This window comes from Mobula hypostoma, chromosome 2 (assembly GCF_963921235.1).
Source record: "Mobula hypostoma chromosome 2, sMobHyp1.1, whole genome shotgun sequence".
Lineage (NCBI taxonomy): Eukaryota > Metazoa > Chordata > Chondrichthyes > Myliobatiformes > Myliobatidae > Mobula > Mobula hypostoma.
Window position 1 is genome coordinate 18914173 of NC_086098.1, and position 23208 is coordinate 18937380.

At 40.5% G+C, this 23208-nt stretch overlaps 1 protein-coding gene across 1 annotated transcript in view; it reads left to right on the plus strand.

Moving 5' to 3' along the window:
• The window catches only part of LOC134343100 (G-protein coupled receptor family C group 6 member A-like), a 33890-nt gene extending 25246 nt beyond the window's left edge, over positions 1-8644 (plus strand). Inside the window, exons 5-7 of the mRNA XM_063041988.1 lie at positions 1559-1759; positions 4294-4414; positions 7411-8644. Coding sequence (XP_062898058.1) covers positions 1559-1759; positions 4294-4414; positions 7411-8525 — 1437 coding nt within the window. The 3' untranslated portion in view covers positions 8526-8644. The remainder of the gene's footprint in view (positions 1-1558; positions 1760-4293; positions 4415-7410) is intronic.
• The last annotated feature ends 14564 nt before the right edge of the window (positions 8645-23208 follow it).

The window sequence follows — 23208 nt, forward strand, 5'->3', positions numbered from 1 at the left end:
AATTTCCCATTGCTTTGACCTTTCATCATATTATTTCTTACCCTTCAGGAACAGACATCAGTAAACATAATGAATAAAAGCTGACATTGTTAGGAACACAATACCATGATGCTGTGCAAGCGGGGCGGGGGAGAGAGGTGGATGATTCTTCTGCTGCTTGTACACTGGGATTCTGCCACTTCTGCCGTTCATTATTAAGGGTTTCATGGATGTTAGCGAAGAGTGAGAATTTCAGGTTGTATACTGTAAACATTCTTTGAACTTAAGTTAAACCATTTGAACCATATACACCAGGGCTGGCAGAGAAAAACGACCTGTTGTCAGATCGAATATTAGAACCCCGCAGAGAATGATTATTTGGGGAAAATAAACGCTTCACAAAATGTATAACATTTTTTCACAACAATCAGAAGTTTTGCCACAGCAAAAACTTCACTAAGGGTGAGCTCCTTTTCGGGAATTCCTGTTTTCCAAAGTTTGCAATTTCATTGAGCTGGTTCTATAGAATAAATGTAACTTATAAACTCTGCTGAAGTTTCTCTCTGGAACCTGAAACACAACCAAAGTAAACAAAAATCTTTCTATTATGTCTTAGTTTTATCCATTGCTGCAAAAAAATGATGACTCTGGCCACAACCATGTCACTACAGTGGTGCTAGGAAGTTTGTGAACCCTGTAGAACTTTCTTTATTTCTGCATAAATATAATCTAAAATGTGATAAGATCTTCACATGTTCTAAAACTAGATAAATAGCGTAAAAAACAACATACTTGTTCATTTATATATTGAGAACAATGATCCAATATTATATGTGACACACACAAAATGCTGGGGGAACTCAGCAGGCCAGGCAGCATCAATGGAAAAGAGCAAACAGTTGATGTTTCCAAGACCAAGACCCTTCAGCAGTCTTGTTGCATTATCCAACTTCTATTAAGCTTCAGGTGACAGACTGCTGCCCTGATATTCTCCTGTAAAATGTATGGATACAATTTTGGGTTTGTTGTTCCCTCAATGATTGCAAGCTGACCAATCCCTGAGGCAGCAAAGCAGACCTGAACCATGATGCTCCTTCCACCATGCTTCACAGCTGGGATGAGGTTTTGGTGTTGATGTACAGCGCCCTTTTTCCTCCAAATAGAGCAAAGTGTATTTCTGCCAACACTTTGGTCTCATCTGTCCACAGAACATTGTCCCAGAAGTATTGTAGAATATCCAGGTGGTCTTTCGCAAACTTGAGGTGTGCAGCAATGTTTTTTTTTGGAGAGCAGTGGTTGCCTCTGTGGTGACATTCCTCGAACACCATTCTTGTTGGGTGTTTTTCTTACAGTGGACACATGAACAGAGACTTCATAGCAAGTTCCACAGATTTCTGCACATCTTTTGCTGTTACTCTTGGGTTCTTTTACAGCTTCAGTATTGCATGTTATACACTTGGTGTGATCTTTGCAGGATGCCCATTCCTAGGGAGAATAGCAACAGTACTGAGCTTCCTTCAGCTGTATTTGTCTTTCTGTTTTATAAATTTAAACTAATTGATCATTCCTTTATTTCCAGTTGCTCAGTGAAATGAAAAAGGTTCGGTTTCCAACAGAAAATGGATCCTTTCATTTTGACAGTTCAGGAGATTACTCCAGTGGCTATGACTTAATACACTGGAAAACAGTGAACAATTCTACAGAATTTATCACAGTTGGTAACTATAATGCAGAAACAGAATCAATTACCTTCCAGCCTGGTTTTAATGAAATTGCAAAGGTATTTACTTTAGATTCATATTTTTTCTTTGTGCAATTTCTTTTACGTATCTTCTATAGAATGATTTGGAATTCTACTTCTCTATTGTACTTCTTAATGGTCTTAAGCTTAACTTGGCAAATTCATATTCCAAGTAAAAAATAAAGAATGATGTTGAATGTGATTTGTTTAAAATGTTCTATACACATTACACCAAACTACATCAAATATACTATATTTTAACAGTGCATTGAAAAGATACATTAACATTTTTGTTAAGAGCTAAACGCATGAAATTCTGTTATGCTGGAAATCCAAAGTAACAAACACAAAATGCTGGAGGAACTCAGCAGGTCAGGCAGAATCTGTGGAGAGGAATACACAGTTGATGGTTTGGGTTGACACCCAAATGATGGAAGGTCTCAGCTCAAAACATAGACTGTTTATTCCTCTCCAATCATGCTGACTGATCTACTGACTTCCTCCAGCATCTTGTGTGAGTTACTGTTAAATTTTACATGATTCCCTGCAATGATATGCAACAAAGTATGGAACATTTTAACAGCAAGGAGGAAAACAAAACTGAAACAAGCAAGACTAATTTTAAAAATCCAAGCAGAGAAATGTAATAGTTTGGATTAAGTGATAGCGGCTGCCAGTCCCCAATAAGAAAGATTTATTACAAAAGGCAATTAATCAAATTAACCAACAGGAATTACCGGAGTATGGTCTAATGTATTAACCTTACTTGTAACCTGGCATGTTAAGTGATTTGGGTGAATACATTTTCTAGTTAAAGTAAGTGATGCATATTCCTTCTTCCTCTCTCTTTGTAAGTTCCACCAGCTAGATGCGTCAGATTAAATTATTTACCAGAGCTTTGGCTGATGCAGTTTTCAAATGTGTTATCCTAGTCTTTAGAATCTCTCCAGCCAAATTGTAACTCTGATTGTGTTCCTCAGGAACTGTCTTAATTCAATAATGGACTTTAATATTGTTTTCCTTTAAGAACAGAACATAGAACATAGAAAACTATAGCACATTACAGGCCCTTCAGCCCACAATGTTGTGCCAACCATATAACCTACTCTAGAAGCTGCCTAGAATTACCCTACTGCATAACCCTCTATTTTTCTAAGTTCCATGTACTTATCTAAGAGTCTCTTAAAAGACCCTATTGTATCCGCTTCCACCACCATCGCCAGCAGTGCATTCCATGCACCCACCATTCTCTGTGTGAAAAACTTACCCCTGACATCCCCTCTGTACCTTCCAAGCACCTTGAAACTATGCCCTCTCGTGTTATCCATTTCAGCCCTGGGAAAAGGTCTCTGGCTATCCACATGATCAATGTCTCTCATCATCTTAAACACCTCTATCAGGTTATCTTTCATCCTCTGTCACTCCAACGAGAAAAGACCAAGTTCACTCAACTTATTCTCATAAGGCACACTTTCCAATCCTGGCAACATCCTTTTAAATCTCCTCCGCACTCTTTCTATAGTATCCGCATCCTTCCTGTAGTGAGGTGACCAGAACTGAACACAGTACTCCAAGTGGGGTCTGGCCAAAGTTTTATATAGCTGTAACATTACCTCCCGGCTCTTGAACTCAATCCCATGGTTGATGAATGCCAGTACACCATAAGCCTTCTTAACAACACTGTCAATCTGTACAGCAGTTTTGAGTGTACTATGGATGCCAAGATCTCTCTGATCCTCCATTCTGCCAAGAGTCTTACTATTAATACTATATTCTGTCTAATATTCATAATTTTCACCGGTTGTGCTATGAACAGGCCTGACAACATTTCCTTCAGATGGTTACCTGATGAATGTTGAAGTTCAAAGTTCAAAGTAAATTTATTATCAAAGTACATATATGTCACCATTTACAACCCTGAGATTCATTTTCTTGCAGGCATACTCCAAGAACCATAACAGAGTGAATGAAAGACCCCACCCAACAGGGTAGACAAACAACCAATGTGCAAAAGGCAAAAAATGTGCAAATACTTAAGAAAATAATAACAAAGAAGCAATAAATATTAAGAATGTTAGATGAAGAGTCTTTGAAAGTGAGTCCAAAAGTTGTAGGAACAGTTCAGTAAGTAGGCTAGTGAAGTTGAATGCAGTTATCCCCTCTTGTCAAAGAGCCTAATGGCTGAGGGTTAATAACTGGTACTGAACCTGGTGGTGCGAGTCCTGAGGCTCCTGTACCTTCCTCCTAATGGCAGCAGCTGGAAGACAGCATGTCCTGGGCAGTGGGTGAAGAGAGCATGATCTGGGCGGTGGGTGAAAGAAAGAAGCTTGAATAATATTTGTCTGAGAGTGGTTTAAATCCAGGGTGAGAAATTGAAACCAAATTTTCATATAAAATTATTTATAGTATTCAACCTTCACCCTCCCATTATCACTTTGCTTTTTGATATTCTTGCTGTTTTTTTGTTGAGGGGGGGTAAATCTCTGAAGATGCCTTCGGGCAATAGTTTGAGAAGAACACTGTTACAAGCTGAATATTCACTAACTCAGGCAATTCCATTCTGTGCCTCATAGATTGGAGAATTTCGTTGCTCACACACCTGTAAACCTGGAGAAAGAAAGACTGTTTCACTTGAAAATAGTTGTTGCTACAGTTGTAGTGTCTGCCTTGAGGGAACTTACTCAGACAAAAATGGTAGGTATCAGGATGGTAGGAAGATGTACCAGATATGAGATTGGACATCCTCGTAGTAAAGTGGCTAATTATATTTAAAACCATGTGCCTTTCACTAATCTGCTATCTAATGAAGTCTCCAAATGGGGCCCTAGAGTCACAGAACACTAAAACAGAGAAACAGGCCCTTTAGCCCATCTCGTCTAAGTTGAACTATTAACCTGCCTAGTCCCATCAAACTGCACTCATACTATAGCCCTCTCATTCATGTACCCATTCAAATTTCTTTTAACTGTTGAAATTGAACCCCTATCCACCACTGCCGCTGGCAACTCATTCCATAGTCTCATCACCCTCTGAGTGAAGAAGTTTCCCCTCAAGTTTCCGTTAAATATTTCACTTTTTACCCTAAATCTATGACCGCTAGTTCTAGTCTCATCCTATCTCAGTCGAAAAAGCCTGCTTGCATTTACCCTGTCTATACCCCTCATGATTTTTATACCTTTTTTTGTTTACATAGTTATAAATCAGAAATAAAACTTTTCTATTTCAATCTGAGCTCCAAAGTTCAATATCAATCTAGAAATCATGCCATTATATTTATTTCTTCTATGGCATACATATGTGGGCACGTGGCCAAGTGGTTAAGGCATTGGACTAGCGACCTGAAGGTCGTGAGTTCAAGCCCTGGCCGAGGGAACGTGTTGTGTCCTTGAGCAAGGCACTTAATCACACATTGCTCTGCGACGACACTGGTGCCAAGCTGTATGGGTCCTAATGCCCTTCCCTTGGACAACATTGGTGTCGTGGAGAGGGGAGACTTGCAGCATGGGCAAATGCTGGTCTTCCATACAACCTTGCGCCCTGGAGAGTGAAGATTTTCCAGGTGCAGATCCATGGTCTTGCAAGACTAACGGATGCCTTTACATTAAGATCTTCCTTTTCCAATGAACAGAAGGCTATCAAGCTACAGTGCCACTAAAAAATATTCACCCCTCTGTTTTCATGCTTTATTGTTTTACAACATTGAATCACAGTGGATTTAATTTGGCTTTTTTTGATACTGATCAAGAGAAAAAGACTCTTTCATGTCAAAGTGAAAACAAATCTCTACAAAGTGATCTAAATTCATTACAAATATAAAACACAAAATAATTGATTGTGTAAGTTGAGATAGTCATATAGTCATAGTCATACTATAATGATGCATTCTATATTGAGCTGGAGTTTATAGCTAAGCGTGGAGCAGTATCGTGTATTTAATATTTCTGTAGTATTTGGATAATATTGTAAGTATATTGTTTGATTAAGCATCCTTTGTTGTTTACAAATGCATTGCGAGTTATATGTAAAAGTACGTAAATGGCATACGTCATTACGCCACCACATCATACATGCATGCCTCACCTAAAGTAAAACCAAATGCACAAAAGTTACCTTTTAGCTCTCTTGTTTTCCTTTCAATTAGTTTTACGTTTTGGCGTTACAAAAAATAATAATAGCCCTCCATGCCCAATCTATCTATATATGTATCCAAAACTTCTCTTGTGTTGAAAACAAAGTGACATCCACTTCTTCCACTGGCAGCTTGTTCCACACTTGCACCAGCCTGAGAGGAAGTTCCTGACCATTCCCCTTAAGTATTGCATTTTTTCACCCTTATGTTGATTTTTTATGAATTTATAATACTACAAATCTACTTCCAACATCATGGATGTCACTTTAGCATCAGTGTGAGAAGACGGTGGGAAATGTTTTCAAAAACCCTTTAAGATGTTTTAATCAATGTGTCCTCTACACATTACCCAATCACCACCTATTATAAATTTAATGCGAGCATAAGTAATTAGTAGTTCTTTGTCAACTCTACATTAAAATGACTTTTTCTCAGTAGTTCTGTTTAACAAATATGAAATTGAAGTCATTATTTGTGCAAATAACAGAGAAATAGTGTGTCTGGTGTAGTATTAATTAGAAATAGTTCAACTGGTTGAGCAACTGGCAGTGGAGAGGTTAATTGCAGTACAATCCATGCCTCTGATGCATACTAATATTGGAAAAGTGATGAATGGCTGTTAATCATAATCTCAGATTTAGCAACTTAATGACTCATCCTGAAGAATAGGGTCAGAAAATATGCATAATTGTATTGTACTCTTTAATACTATTCCAATTTTTTCTAACGAACACTTCCTCCTGGAGTTCAGAGCTGATTAATGTAAGCTGTAATTTGCTCCAGTATTATTCACTATGTTGTGAGTAGTTTCAGATTCCTTAAGGTTGTTATAGCCAATGGGGACAAGGTCCCACTCCCTAATAAGTGCTCCCAATGGCGTGTGCCTGAAGTAGACTCTGATAACCAAAGTCAGCTCCTGGTCTTCACGTGTGGCTTTGCTACTAAGCTCGGCAAAAGAGTTTCTACTGAAAGGAGAAGGGGCAAAGCCAGGCTACTGGCGCCTTAAAACCAGTCGCATTCGGTAGATGGGGCTTGTCAGCCGTGGTTGGCAGCTCATCTAGGAGAAGGAAAACTCTGATTTCAAACTTTTGCTGCCTTGCAGCTGTACTCACTCAAGGGGAAGGCTTTGGAAGTAAGTCCCGAGGGAAAAGTCTGGAGCTGGTGTCAGACGCTGACCAGCAATTCCTGAGACTCTGCTGGTGCCAAACTGTATCGGTCTCTGCCATTCCTTTAGGTTCATCAGCTGTGTGGAGAGGGGGAGCTAGCTACATGGGCAACAGCTCACTCTCCATGTTGTACTGGCGTACCTAGACAGCTAGGACACAACATCCATGGTCAACACTGACCCACAGAGGCCTCAATAAGTAGCTTCACAAACTCCCTGTGCGGAAGCCTTGCGTGAAAGGAATATAGTTCGGGGATTTTGTGGTGTGCCCAAATTCCAATGATACACACAGTAGATAATTGGTAGTCAAGCTCATATAACTACCATTAATATCTCAAATCAGGTAGTTTCACAATTTCAGTGCACTGCCTCCATAATGTTTCTTCATTGCCGCAGATTCCAACGAGTGTACCCGGTGCCAAGACGACGAATGGTCCAATGCAGGTAGTTCAGAATGCCAGAAAAGAACAGTGGATTTTCTGAAATGGAGTGACGGATTATCTATTGTGCTGGTTGTAATTGCCATCTTAGGAGTACTTATAATAGGTATGGTAGGCATAATGCTTACAAAACATCTGAGTACACCGGCTGTGAAGGCTGCTGGAGGTTGGATGTGTTACATTATGTTGTTCTCACTGGTGATTTGTTTAGTCAGCTCTGTATTCTTCATTGGAGAGCCCACTGAACTCATTTGTAAAATTCGCCATCCACTCTTCAGCCTCAGCTTTACGCTTTGTGTTTCTTGTATTTTGGTTAAGTCCTTTAGGATCATTCTGGCCTTCAGTTTTAATCCGACCGTCCGTAAGAATCTAAGGCTTTTTTATAAGCCATTTCCTGTTATAATTACTGTCACAGCAGTTCAAGTGATCATTTGTTCATCATGGTTATGTCTGGCTCCTCCTAAGAAAATTAAAAATACAACCAAGCCCAAAAAAATTCTGTTACAATGCAGTGAAGGTTCCCGTACAGCTTTCGGAATAATGTTAGGGTACACTGCTTTCCTTGCCTGCATCTGTTTCATTCTTGCTTTCAAAGGAAGGAAGGCTCCTAAAATGTATAACGAGGCAAGATTCATCACCTTTAGCATGCTTGTTTACCTAATTCTGTGGATTTCTTTTGGAATCATTTATCTCAACATGGGAGAAAACAAATACATGGCAATAGTTCAATCATTTGCAATATTAGCATCGGTCTACAGTTTTTTAAGCTGTCATTTTTTCCCAACCTGTTATGTAGTTCTTTTCAAGAAGGAAAGCAATGTTGAGTCAAATTATTTGACACAGGCACGGGAACATTTCAAACAGAAAGGGCAGTTTGTGTGTCCCATCGCAAAAATGCAAAGGATCTCTCAGATTTCTAATGAAGAAGAGACTTCTAACACTACAGCAGTCAAAGCAAGTACTGAAAGTGAATGCCCCAGTAATCAGAAAATTGGTCACATATACCATAACATTAATTTTCAGCCTTATAGAGTATCAGATTGCTTGAGAAAACGGCATAAGAGTTGTTAATTTTTTTTTAGCTCAAATGTAGAAGTACATGATAAATTATTAGATTAGATTAGATTATCTTTACTTGTCACATGTACATTGAAACCATTGAAACATACAGTGAAATGCATTGCCTTGGGTCAACATCCAACACAGTCCGAGTGTGTGCTGGGGAGCAGCCTACAAGAGCTGCCACTCTTCCAGCACCAACACAACATGCTCACATCTCACTAAGCTGATGCGTAGGTCTTTGGAATGTGGGAACACTCAGAGGAAACCCACATGGTCAGAGAATGTGCAAACTCCTTACAGACAATGGTAGGAGTTGAACACTCTAATCCCTGGAATTGTAAACTGTACTGGGCCTGTACTCACCAGAGCTTTGAAGAATGTTTGGGGGGGGGTGCGGATGGGGAGCTGATATCATTGAAACTTACTGAGTACTAAAATTCTTAGACAGAATGGAGGTGGAGAGGTCGCTCCAACAGTTGGAGAGTGTAGGACCGGAGGGCACAGCCTCAGAGCAGAAGGGTGTCCCTTTAAAACACGGATAGGAAGGCATTTCTTCAGCCAGAGGGTGGTGAGTCAGTGGAATTCATTGCCACAGGTGACCATGGAGGTCAAGTCACTGGGTATATTTAAAGCAGGGGTTGATCGGTTTCTGATGAGTAAGGGCATCAAAGGTTACGGGGAGAAGGCAGGAGATTGGGGCTGGGAGGGGAAATCAATCAACCGTGATCAAAAGGCAGAGCAGACTCAATGGGTCAAATGGCCTAATTCAGCTCCTATGTCTGATGGCCTGGCGATAATTGATTATAGGCATCGTAGGTAGGTGATTAGTGGTATCCCACAGGGATCTGTACTGGGAGCTCTACTGTTTGTGATGTATATAAATGACTTGAAAGAAAATAAGAAAATGTAGATGGGTGGGTTAGTAAGTTTGCAGATAAAATGTAAGTCTGCAGATAATCTCTCTCTCTCTCTCTCTCTCTCTATCTCTCTCTCTCTCCAGCAATGAGGCTTTCTGAGTTACAGAATTGTGTGCTTTCCAACCCCAGTGTTTTCATTAATCTTAGCACTACAGGATGTAAATGCAGCACTAATCGGAAACTCCCCCTCTGGCCTTGAAAAGATTGGAGCTTCCGACTATTGAAAAATAAGAGAAAAGATCAAGGCTTACCACACTGGAAATCCCCACTTCTCAGACCATGATTGTGCAGTGTAAGTCAGTATGCTCAGTGGCATAAGCTCCCTATAGCCAATAAAGAGATTTGATTCCCCAAAAGGACCACTTTTACGTAACTGGACTATTATATAGCCATATAACAGTTACAGCACGGAAACAGGCCATCTCAGCCCTTCTAGCCCATGTCAAACTCTTACTCTCACCTAGTCCCACTGACCTGCACTCAGCCCATAACCCTCCATTCCTTTCCTGTCCATATAGCTATCCAATTTAACTTTAAATGACAACATCGAACATGGCTCAGCCACTTCTGCTGGAAGCTCGTTCCACACAGCTACCACTCTCTGAGTAAAGAAGTTCCCCCTCATGTTACCCCTAAACTTTTTCCCTTTAACTCTCAACTCATGTTCTCTTGTTTGAATCTCCCTCACTCTCAATGGAAAAAGCCTATCCACGTCAACTCTATCTATCCCCCTTGTAATTTTAAATACCTCTATCAAGTCCCCTCTCAACCTTCTACGCTCCAAAGAATAAAGACCTAACTTGTTCAACCTTTCTCTGTAACTTAGATGAAATCCAGGTAACATTCTAGTAAATCTTCTCTGTACTCTCTCTATTTTGTTGACATCTTTCTTATAATTCGGTGACCAGAACTGTACACAATACTCCAAATTTGGCCTTACCAATGCCTTGCACAATTTCAATATTACATCCCAACTCCTATACTCAATGCTCTGATTTATAAAGGCCAGCATGCCAAAAGCTTTCTTCACCACCCTATCTGCATGAGATTCCAACTTCAGGGAGCTATGCACCATTACACAATAGGTTGGGAGAGTGACTAAATGAGATCTCTTGGATGATGAGCTTGGCATATATTCAATTGCCCCACATCCACTGTTCCCAGAGTCAGCTGAGAGTGAAAACTATGGCTTTTCAGAACCCTTGAGTTTTTAGTGATCTGCCAAACATTTATTATAACAGCATTGTTATAGAAGTTTCTTCCAACTTCAAAGCTGAGAGAAATATGTATTAAAATACTGGCCAAATATACTAATGCTAATTTGAAATTTGTGTTTAAGTGACAGGTTTAATTTGCTCAAGAATATTTGAAAATGTATTCAATAACTTTTGCATTTGAATGTATGGATAATAAATTTAAACTGTATATATTCATGGTTTTTAGAATAAATGTTAATTTGTTCATTATAGATACAACTAAAAATAGGGTAAATTGTTAAGTGAAAAGAAACTTATTTTAGAAATAATACTTTTAAGCTATGTACAAATATGAATGATTCTGCTTTGCAACTCGAGCATTTGTGCTGTACACTTTTTATGTATATGACAGCTATAACATTTGGGAATAAAAAGCAATTCTGAACTCTTGAACAAATAAATCTTATTTCATAGAATGCCTGTGGCATTCAGAAGTATGATGCAATGAAGCTTTTCGTGGAGAAATTAAATGTGACAGTCCACTTACAAACAATTTTCCACTGTTTGCACCTAACCCAGCTGTAACAGAGAGAAACTGCAAGTCAATTGAGCAGTCCAGCTGCATGTTGAGAGAGTTTTGTTGTATAGGCAGATATCCATGAAGAACCTAAAGTACCTACAGTGCTGCAGTAAAATTTTAAAGATAATCAGACACTGTTCAAAGTCAATGTTCAAACTTCAAGGTCAATTTTATTATCAAAGTACGTAGCATGTCACCATATACTACCCCGAGATTCATTTTCACGCAGGCATTTACAGTAGAACAAAAAGTGCAACAAAATCAGTGAAAAACTACACACAAAGACTGACAAATTTGCAAATACAAAAAAAAAGATATAATAAATACATAAATAAATAAAGCAACACACACAAAATGCTGGAGGAAATTGGCAGGCGAGGCAGCATCTATAGAAAGGAGTAAGCAGTCTGCGTTTTGACAAGACCCTTCATCAGGGCTGGAAAGGAAGAGAAGTAATCTTCTTTGTGTGTGTCGCTTTGGATTTCCAGCACCTGCAGATTTTCTCACGTTTGTGAAACAAATAAGTAAATAGAAAGAACTTGAGCTGTAGAGTCCTTGAAAGTGAGATCCTTAGGTAGACATGTGCCTTTTATATTAGATATCATTCAATATTTAAGAGCATTTAGGTCCTACTAAAGATCCATGTGACATTCAAGACTTACCATTGACATAGAAACTCACGTGACATGATGAGATGAGGGCCTCTGTCAGTCAGGGTCAACCATGGAAATTGCTTCCCAGCTGTCTAAGTACGCAAGCCTGGGCAGCGTGATAAGGACGGCAAGCTGCTGTCCATGTAGCAAGCTCCCCCTCTCCACCTGATGAACCCAAAGGATTGGCAGAAACCTATATAGTTTGGTACGAGCAGCATTGCAGGAGTTGCCAGTCGGCATTGAACTTAATGTAGGACTGCCTTAGGGATTCCAGTTCCAGATTTTTCCCTTGGAGTTTATCCCGAAGCCTTCCTTATGAGTGGGTACAGCGGCAAGGCAGCGGAGGTTTGGGATCAGAGTTTTCCTTCTCCTAGATAAGCTGCCAACCACAGCTGATGAGGCCCATCTGCCTGAAATGCCTGGTTTTAAGGTGCCGGTAACCCACCTTCACCCGTTCTCCTGTCAGTAGAAACAGTCCCACCGGGCTCAGTAGCTAAGCCACATGTGAAGGCCAGGAGCTGGACATAGTTGTCAGAGGCTATTTGAGGCGCACACCATTGGGAGCATTTAATAGGTAGTGGGAGATTGTCCACATTACCACCCCCAACTACAACAACCTTAAGGAAACTGTGACCCAGTGTAGAGAAAATTAATCTAGTAATGAAATTCAACAGCATGCCAGAAATAAATTAGTTGAAAGGTGAATATATGCAATTTAAGAGGCCACATGTAAAGTTATATGCAAAGTCTAATTCCTAGAAGTAAAGCGACAACACCAATGCATGCACTGTAAGTAAAAGCCGATATGAATCCAAATCAAATTTAATGGTGAGACTCATTTACATACTGTACATTCCACAAAATCCTGCATGGAGATAACACTGAATCATAATTGGTAAAGACATACAAAAAGCATCTGTGAAATCAGCCATCCAGTAACAAAACCAAAATGAGCCTGGACAGAGAAACTAGTCTGGCAAAGAAAGGACCTTCAGACTTTAGGAGGTATCTGATTTCCGGTTGGTTATTGAAAGAGAATAAAAAGACAAGTCTTTATAAAGCATCGGTCAGACTGCACATGGAGTATTGTGAGCAGTTTTGGGCCCCATATCTAAGAAAAATGCGCTGACATTGCAGAGGATCCAGTGGAGGTTATGAGAATGATCCAATAGACAATAGACAATAGGTGCAGGAGTAGGCCATTCGGCCCTTCAAGTCAGCACCACCATTCACTGTGATCATGGCTGATCATCCACAATCAGTACCCCGTTCCTGCCTTCTCCCCATATCCCTTGACTCCGCTATCATTAAGGGCTCTATCTAACTCTTTCTTGAAAGCATCCGGAGAATTGGCCTCCACTGCCTTCTGAGGCAGAGCATTCCACAGATCCAGGGAATGAAAGGGTTAACAGGTGAGGAGCGTTTGATGGCTCTGGGCTCGTACCCCCTGGAGTTAGAAGAATTGTTGGGGGGGTAGGGGTTGGTCACGTTGAAACCTACCAAACATTGAAAGCCCTAGATAGAATGGACGTGGAGAGGATGTTTCTAATAGGAGAGCCCAGGATCACAGGGCACAACCTCAGAATACAAAGACATCTCTTTAGAACAGAACTGAGAAGGAGTTTCTATACCCAAAGGGTGGTGAATCCGTGGAACTCATTATGACAGATGGCTGTAGAAGCCACGTCATTCAGTGTATTTAAAGTGGTAACTGATATTTTCTTGGTTAATAAGGACATCAAAGGCTATGGGGAGAAGGCAGGAGAATGGGGTTAGGAAGGAAAATAAATGAGCATGATATAGCAGCAGATCAAACTTGATGGAACAAATGGCCTAATTCTTCCCTTTTGTCTTCTGATCTTATGGTCATTGATCATAGGCTTCCTAGGAAGGTGGACGACTGCACAAGGAGTAATCAGCAGCAATGGGAATAGCTGTAGCAGGTTTTCATTTTTCTCCACTGAAGTTAGGAGATGTTATGGAGGTGACATGATGTTTGGTGAAGGCCCACGTGCAGAAGGAGAGACTTAGAAGTGGAGTAAACAGTTCTCCGAAGTGTATAAGGAAAATAATAAACGCTAGGCTAACTAAAATTCTCAAATTAAAATCTAACTGCTGCTCGGAAGAAATAAGTAAATACAAAATTAATACTCCTCCGTTACAGCGTCAATCTAAATTGTCTTTTTCACGGAACGTGGACTAAGGTAAATAGGGAGTGTTGCAACCACTGTGCTACGTTCAAGACATGACAAGACCAAAACAAAAAGAATTGAGTTAAATACAAGCACAAAAAAACCCCCAACTGGCTGGAATATGCATACTCATGAGTGTGATTGCTGATCCCGTTCAGCCGCCCACCCTGCGAGTGTGGGCCAGACTCCATGGTCGTGACACTGGATTTCCCATGATAACTTTACCCCAACGGACACTGGCTGGCTTGGACATGACTTGAAATTCCAATGAAAATTGATGTTGAAAAAATGTTTAATGCAATTTCTTTTATCAGTGCACACAGTACAGTTCCAAAACATGAATGGACCCAGACCTCGTCAAGGATATTTCGCCCTGTTTTATTATGCACTCAGATCACACCACATGCAATTAAAGTAATTATTTTAAGCAAAAGAATAAATGAATGGATTTAACAAAAAGCAACTTAAGTGTGCCATGTAGTGCTAGGTTGCTCCATAAGTTCAAATTCAGGTCCAGGTTTCATTGTTCAAGTCTAAGTGTAGCTGTTATTCAACCATACACATGTACATAGCTGAATGAAACAGCATTCCTCCGGGGCCAACCAAGATGCAGAAGTCAGTACATAAAGCACACAGCACATATGGTTTCTATAGCACATACAGTCACAAAATAATATTCGCACGAGTCCCTGAGTGGTATGGCCCTGAAGATGAATGGTGCATCAGATATTGTCCTGGAGTCACACAATGGATCATAGCTAATACATTTAACATTTTTACCAAAACTAACCTATTTCAGTGAACATAGGAATGTATAGAATAGGAACAGGAATTATGATGTATGACCCCCCCCCCCCAGCTAAAGGGGTGTTTACCCTTGATCCAAACATAACAACTAAGTAGAGGCCAATTGCCTTCTCATTCCAGATCTTCAATAAAATTTAAGAAACTCATTTCCATTTTACCAAGGCTCCTTGATAACACACTCATTTAAGGAATTTCTTGATATCAAAGGAAGTCACTCTCACCTCACCCCTGGGTTTCAGCACTTTGACCCATGTAAAAAGTGTGATGAGATGTGCAGTCAACTTGTCCTGGCTAAAACTAATAGGGTTCAGTCAGCATGATTTAGAGAATATATATCTCTTGATAACATTGTCCTTGATATCTTCCATCACTCTGCAGATGACTGACAGAATGCTGATTGGATCAAAACTGGCAATCTGTTGGGGTCATATACTGTATCCTGTGCACCTGCTGTGGCATCCTGTATATTAGTGAGACCCAAATAGATTGGGAGACGGCTTCACCAAGCACTTATGTCTGCTAGAAGAAGTGGGATCTCCCAGTGCCACCCATTTTAATTCCACTTCCTATTTCCATTCCGATATGTCCATCCATGGCCCCCTCTACTGTTGCAATGAGGCCGCACTCAGGTTGGAGGAACCACACCTTATATTCCATCTGAGTAGCTTCTAACCTGATGGCATAAACATCAATTTCTCAAACATCTGGTAATGACCCGCTCTGTCACCATTCCCCATTCCTCTTTTCCCTCTCTCACCTTATCTCGTTACCTGCCCATCACCTCCCTCTGGTGCTCCTCCCCCTATTTTTTCTTTTATGACCTTCTGTCCTCTCCTATTAGATTCCCCCTTCTGCAGCCCTGTATCTCTTTCACCACTCAACTTTCCAGTTCCTTACTTCATCCTTCTCCCTCCTGGTCTCACCTATCATCTCGTGTTTCCCTCTCCCCACCCTCCCAACATTTTAAATCTACTCATTTTTTTTTCTCCAGTCCTGCCAAAGGGTCTTGGCCCAAAACGTCGACTGTACTTTTTTCCAAAGATGCTTGCCTGGCCTGCTGAATTCCTCCAACATTTTGTGCGTGCTGAGCAGATGCCTTTCTTTTTGTGTGATTATGGCAATTTTCCACTTCAGAGCAGAAAATTAACACAAAATAACAAAAATGGGCCATTGGGCACTTCTGTAAATAGTTGTTGGTGATCTTGCATGTTCCTCTGAATAAAAACATCAGAAGTATTGAAGCCCAGATAAAATGTAAAGAAACACACACAAAATGCAGAAGGAATGCAGCAGATCCATCAGTATCCATGGAAGTGGCCAAACAGTCGATGAATCTTTTTCAAATCCATCTCACTCTTCTTCCATGCCTTACTGTTGTAAGTGTGTGAGAGGTGGGCAAAACAATCACAAACTAAATGAATCTCTAAAAAAACAAACAACACATATTAAAGAACACAAAAGAGAATGGGTTTGCAAGAATCTAGAACAAAAATAAACAGAATGCTGGAAGAACTCACCAGAATAAACAGCATCTGTGGTGACAAAAGGCGTACACTGCTACTTTGGGTCTTAGATTTTGGGTATCAGGATCTTATTATCACTGATTTATATGATGTGAAATGTGTTATTTTGCAGTAATAGTACAAAGGCATAAATTATTATAAATTAAAATAAATACATAAGGAGTGTAAATGAAGGAATAACAGAGTAATCTTCATGGTTTCAAGGATGGTTCAGGTCTGTTGACGGAGGGGAAGAAGCTCTGACTGAATCATTGAATGAGATCTTCGAGCTCCTTTACGCCCTCCCCAATGGTAATAATGAGAAGAGGGCATGCTTCAGATGGTGAGATTGATTAGCGATGGGTGCTGCCTTCTTGAGACTGGCTCTTGAAGGTGTCCTTGCTGGTGGAGAGGATTGTGCCCATGAAGGAGCTGATTAAATCTATAACCCTACACGGTCTCTTGTGATATTACTGGTCTGTATCATTAACTTGGCAGTTCGATGTTTTCTATTCTATGTTTTTGCGCTTGCTTTTTTTTTGATGCTAACACAATGTGTTCTCTTTTTTTTGTGTGTTGGGGGTTTGATGTTTTTCTTTAAACGGGTTCCATGGTTTTCTGGCTGTCTATGGGAAGATGAATTTCAGGGTTGTGTGCTGACTGCATACTATGATAGTAAATCTTTGATCTTGTACATTGTTTACTCCAACCAAAGCAACCAATCAGAATGCCTTCCACTGTACATCTCGAGAAATTTGTAAGAGTCTTTGATGGCATACCAGATCTTCTTAAACTCCTAATGAATTAGAGACATTAGCATGCCTTTTTTGTGATTGCATCAGTACGTTGGGGCCAGGATAGATCCTCTGAAATGTTCACACCCAGGAACTTGAAGCTACTCCCCCTTCCTACATCTCAATAAGGACTAGAATTGGCCCCCTTTATTCCAATTATTTCCTTCCTGCCAATCAGTCAATCTTCTATAATGCCAGTATCTTTCCGGTAACACCATGGGCTCTTATCTTGTTAATCAGTCTCACGTGTGGCACCTTGTCAAAGGCCTTCTCAAAATCCAAGAACACAACACAATTCTTCTTTGCCTATCCTGCTTGTTACTTCCTCAAAGAATTCCAAGAGATTTGACAAGTAATATTTTCCCTTAAGGAAATGATGCTGACTTCGGTCAATTTTAACATGTGCCTCCAAGTACCTTGAACCCACATTCATAGCAATCGACTCCAACATCTTCCCAACCACTGAGGTCAGGCTAACTGACCTATAATTTCCTTTCTTCTACCACTCTCCCTTCTTAAAGTGTGGTGCGACATTTGCTATTTTCCAGTCATCTGGAACAATTCCAGAATCTAGTCATTCTTGAAAGATTGATACTAATGCCTCCACAATCTCTTCAGTGACCTCTTTCAGAACCCTGGAGTGTAGTCTATCTGGTCCGGGTGACTTATCTATCATCAGAATTTTCAGCATCCCAAGCACCTTCTCCTTAATAATAGCACTTCTGCCCCCTGACACACTCAAATTTCTGGCACACTGCTATTGTCCTCCACAAGACTGATGCAAATATTTATTAAGTTTGTCTGCTATTTCTTTGTCCCCCGTTACTACATCTCCAGCGTCATTTTCCAGTGGTCCAATATCTACTCTTGCCTCTCTTTTACTCTTTACATATCTGAAAAAACCTTTGGTATCCTCTCATATTTTTGGCTAATTTACCTTCATATTTTATCTATTCACTCCTTATAGTTTTCTTAGTTGCTTTCTGTTGGTTTTTAAAAGCTTCACAATACTCTAATTTCTCAATAATTTTGCTAGATTGTTGCCCTCTCGTCCTTTTATTCTTTTGTCACCCATGGTTTCCTCATCCTCCCTTTAGAGTTCATCTTCATCTTTGGGATGTATCTATTCTGTGCCTTCCAAATTGCCCCCAGAAACTCCAGCCATTCCTGCTCTGCTGTTAACCCTACCTGTGTTCCCTTCCAATCAACATAGGTCAGCTTCTTTCTCATGCCTCTGCAATTCCTTTTACTCCACTGTAATATTGATACATCTGGTTTTAGCTTTTCCCTCTCAAACTGCAGGGTGAATTCTATCATACTATGATCACTGCCTCCTATGGGTTCCTTTACCACAAATTCCCTGTTCAAATCTGGTTCATTACACAACACCCAATCCAGAATTGCTTTTCCCCTACAAGATGCTTAAAAAGCCATCTTGTAGGCATTCTACATATTTCCTCTCTTTTTTCCAATCTACATGCATATTGAAATCCCCCATGATTATCATAACATTGCTAGGCCATTTGGCCCATCGAGTCTGCTCCACCATTTCATCATTGCTGATCCAATTTTCCCCTCAGCCCCAATCTCCTGCCTATTTCCTGTATCCCTTCATGCCCCAATCATTCAAAATTCCAGCAAACTCTGCCTTAAATATATATAAAATCTTAGCCTACACAGCTACCTGTGGCCTTTCATCATTTAATAGGTTCCAGTGAGTACAGGCCCAGAACCATCAAACGCTCTTCATATGACAAGCCATTCAATCCTGGAATCATTTTTGTGAATTTACTTTGAACCCTCTCCAATTTCAGCAAATCCTTTCTAAGATAAGGAGACTAAACCTGTTCACAATGCTCCAAGTGAGGCCTCAACAGAGCTTTATAAAGTTTCAACATTACATCCTTGCTTTTATATTCTAGTCCTCTTGAAGTGGATCCTAACATTGCATTTGCTTGCCTCACTACAGACTCAACATGGAAATTAAACTTTTGGGAATCCTGCACAAGGACTCCTAAGTCCCTTTGCACCTCAATTTTTTTCTATTTTCTCTCCATTTACAAAATAATCAATCCTTTCATTTCTTGTACCAAAGTGCATGACCATACACTTCCCGACATTGTATTCCATCTGCCATTTCTTTGCCCATTCTCCTAATGTGTCTAAGACATTTTGTAGCCCCTCTACTTCCTCAAAATTACCTGTCCCCCACCTATCTTCGTATCATCTGCAAACTTTGCAACAAAGGCAAATTTCCATCATCCAAATTATTGATATATAATGTAGAAAGAATTGGTACCAACACATATTTCTTCAAATAATTCCAACGGATTTGCCAGGCAAGACTTTCCCTTGAGGAAACCATGCTGACTACGGCCTATTTTTTTAAGAACCTCCAAGAGACCTCATCCCTAATAACCACCTCCAACATTTTTCTAACTATGGTCTAATGGTCTGCATCCCAGGGTACTTAAGGAGGTGGCTCTAGAAATCGTGGATGCATTGGTAATCATTTTCCAATGTTCTATAGATTCAGGATCAGCTCCTGTGGGTTGGAGGGTAGCTAATGTTATCCCACTTTTTAAGAAAGGAGGGAGAGAGAAAACCAGGAATTATAGACCAGTTAGCTTGACATCAGTGGTGGGGAAGATGCTGGAGTCAATTATAAAAGATGAAATAGCGGCACATTTGGATAGAAGTAACAGAATCAGTCCGAGTCAGCATGGATTTGCTTGCCTAATCTTCTGGAAATTTTTGAGGATGTAACTATGAAAATGGACAAGGGAGAGTCAGTGGATGTAGTGTATCTGGACTTTCAGAAAGCCTTTGATAAGGTCCCACATAGGAGATTAGTCGGCAAAATTGGAGCACGTGGTATTGGGGGCAGAATACTGACATGGATAGAAAATTGATTGGCAGACAGGAAACAAAGTGTAGGGATTAATGGAAACAAAGTGTAGGGATTAACGGGTCCCTTTCAGAATGGCAGGCATTGACTAGTGGGGTATGCAAGGCTCGGTGCTGGGACCACAGCTATTTACGATATACATTAATGATTTAGATGAAGGGATTAAAAGTAACATTAGCAAATTTGCCGATGACACAAAGCTGGGTGGCAGTGTGAAATGTGAGGAGGATGTTATGAGAATGCAGGGTGACTTGGACAGGCTGGGTGAGTGGGCGGATGCATGGCAGATGCAGTTTAATGTGGATAAGTGTGAGGCTATCCACTTTGGTGGCAAGAACAGGAAGGCAGATTATTATCTGAATGGCCTCAAGTTAGGAAAAGGAGAAGTACAACGAGATCTAGGTGTCCTTGTTCATCAGTCACTGAAGGTAAGCATGCAGTTACAGCAGGCAGTGAAGAAAGCTAATGGCATGCTGGCCTTCATAACAAGGGGAATTGAGTATAAGAGCAAGGAGGTCCTTCTGCAGCTGTACAGGACCCTGGTGAGACCACACCTGGAATATAGTGTGCAGTTTTGGTCTCCAAATTTGAGGAAGGACATTCTTGCTATTGAGGGAGTGCAGCGTAGGTTCACGAGGTTAATTCCGGGGATGGCGGGACTGTCATATGTTGAAAGATTGAAGCGACTGGGCTTGTATACACTAGAATTTAGAAGGATAAGAGGGGATCAGATTGAAACATATAAGATTATTAAGGGACTGGACAGGCTAGAGGCAGGAAACATGTTCCTGATGTTGGGGGAGTCCAGAAACAGAAGCCACAGATTAAGAATAAGGGGTAGGCCATTTAGAACGGAGTTGAGGAAAAGCTTTTTCACCCAGAGTTGTGGATCTGTGGAATGCTCTGCCTCAGAAGGCAGTGGAGGCCAATTTTCTGGATGCTTTCAAGAAAGAGATAGAGCTCTTAAAGATAGTGAAGTCAAGGGATATGGGGAGAAGGCAGGAACGGAGTACTGATTGTGGAAGATCAGCCATGATCACAGTAAACGTTGGTGCTAGCTCGAAGGGCCAAATGGCCTACTCCTGCACCTATTGTCTATAGTCTATAACTACTGAGGTTAGACTAACTGGCCTACAGTTTCATTTATTCTGCCTCTCTCCCTTCTTGAAGAGTGGAGAGACATTTGCAATTTTCCAGTCTTCCGGAACCACTCCAGAATCTTGTGATTCTAGAAGGATCATTACTAATGCCTCTACAATCTCATCAGCCAGCTCCCATGTATACCACCTGGTCCAGGTGACTTATCTACCTTCAGACTTCTCAGTTTCCCAAGAACCGTCTCTCTAGTTATGGTAACTTCACGTACTTCATGACTCCAGACAACTGGAACTTTCACCATGCTGCCTGTATCTTCCACAGTGAAGACTGATGCTACATACTTATTTAGTTCATCTGCCATTTGCTTATCCCCTTTTTTTAACCTGTCCAGCATCATTTTCCAGTTATCCGATATCCACTCTCGCCTCTCTTTTACACTTTACATATCTGAAGAAACTTTGAATATCCTCTATATTATATGCCCCCTCTCTTTGGCTTTTTTGTTGGCTTTGACTTCTCTTGTTCACTACGGTTGTGTCATCTTTCCTTTATATCCTTGTATGTTAAGCACCCAACTATGATCTTCTTTCTTTCAAGTCTCTGTGATGCCTGCAGTCATACCTGCCAATCTCTAACTGCACTACAAGATCATCTACCTTATTCCATATACTGTGTGTATTCAAATATGACACCCTCTATACTGCATTCATCACCCTTTTCAATTTTGCCCCCATGTTACACTTCACCTCATCCCACTGACTGCAATTTTCCGCTATCATCTGTCTGTCCGTCCCACAGACTCACGACACACTACATCCACTGGTATACCAACTGACCCATCCTTAGCCCTATCAGCCCAGTTCCCATCTCCCTGCCATCTTAGTTTAAACCCTCCCCAACAGCTCTAGCAAAAGTCATAACTTGGAAGAGACGTGATATCAGCACACCAACCTGGCTCAGCGAAGCTCAACTTATGTGGCTAACAGGAGCTCACAATTTCACTTTTTTTCTCCCATTAATGTCTCCTTATTGAGGAAGTGCACAAGAGTGGGATAGATCAGCTGGTTGAGTCATGGAGCAACAACAGCCTTGCAATCAATGTTAGTAAGACTAAAGAATTAGTCGCGGACTTCAGGAAGGGGAAGTAGGGAGAATACGCACCGGTCTTCATCGATGGATCAGCAGTGCAAATGGTGAACAGCATCAAATTTCTGTATATCCTAGGCCGAACTTGTTAATGCAACTCTAAAGAAGGCATAACAGCTGCTATATTTCATTAGGAGCTTGATGAGGTTTGGTAAGCCATCAAAGACTGGCAGAGTTCTACAGAGGTACCATGGATAGCATTGTAACTGATTACATCACCATCTGGTATGGAGGTGCCAAAGCACAGGATCGGAAAAAAAATACTGCAGAGGGTTGTAAACTCAACCAGTTCCATCATGGGGACAAGCCTCCCCCGCATCAAGGACATCTTCAAAGGGCAACACTTCAAAAAGGGTGCATCCATCATTAAGGACCCCATGACATACCCTTTTCACATTTCTACTACTATCAAGGAAGTATAGGACAATAACACAAGGAATTCTGCAGATGTTGGAAATTCAAGCAACACACATCAAAGTTGCTGGTGAACGCAGCAGGCCAGGCGCATCTCTAGGAAGAGATACAGTCGACGTTTCGGGCCGAGACCCTTCATCAGGAGGGACAATATATCAGGACAGGATAGGACAATTATCATTTTAGAACAATTTCTTCTCCTCGGCTGTCAGATTTCTAAATGGCCCATGAACACATGAAATCCATCTTACTATATTGATTGTTTTTAAAAATTATTTTATTTATGTATGTATTTATTTATTTATTTATTTATTTATTTTTGTAACTTATATTTTTATCTATTGCAGTGAAACAGCCAATTTCATGACATAGGTCAGTAATAATAGAACACGATACATTAGTTCAATACTCCCATTTAATATCAGAGAAATGTATACAATGTACATCCTAATATTCTTCTTCACAGACATCCAGAAAAACAGAAG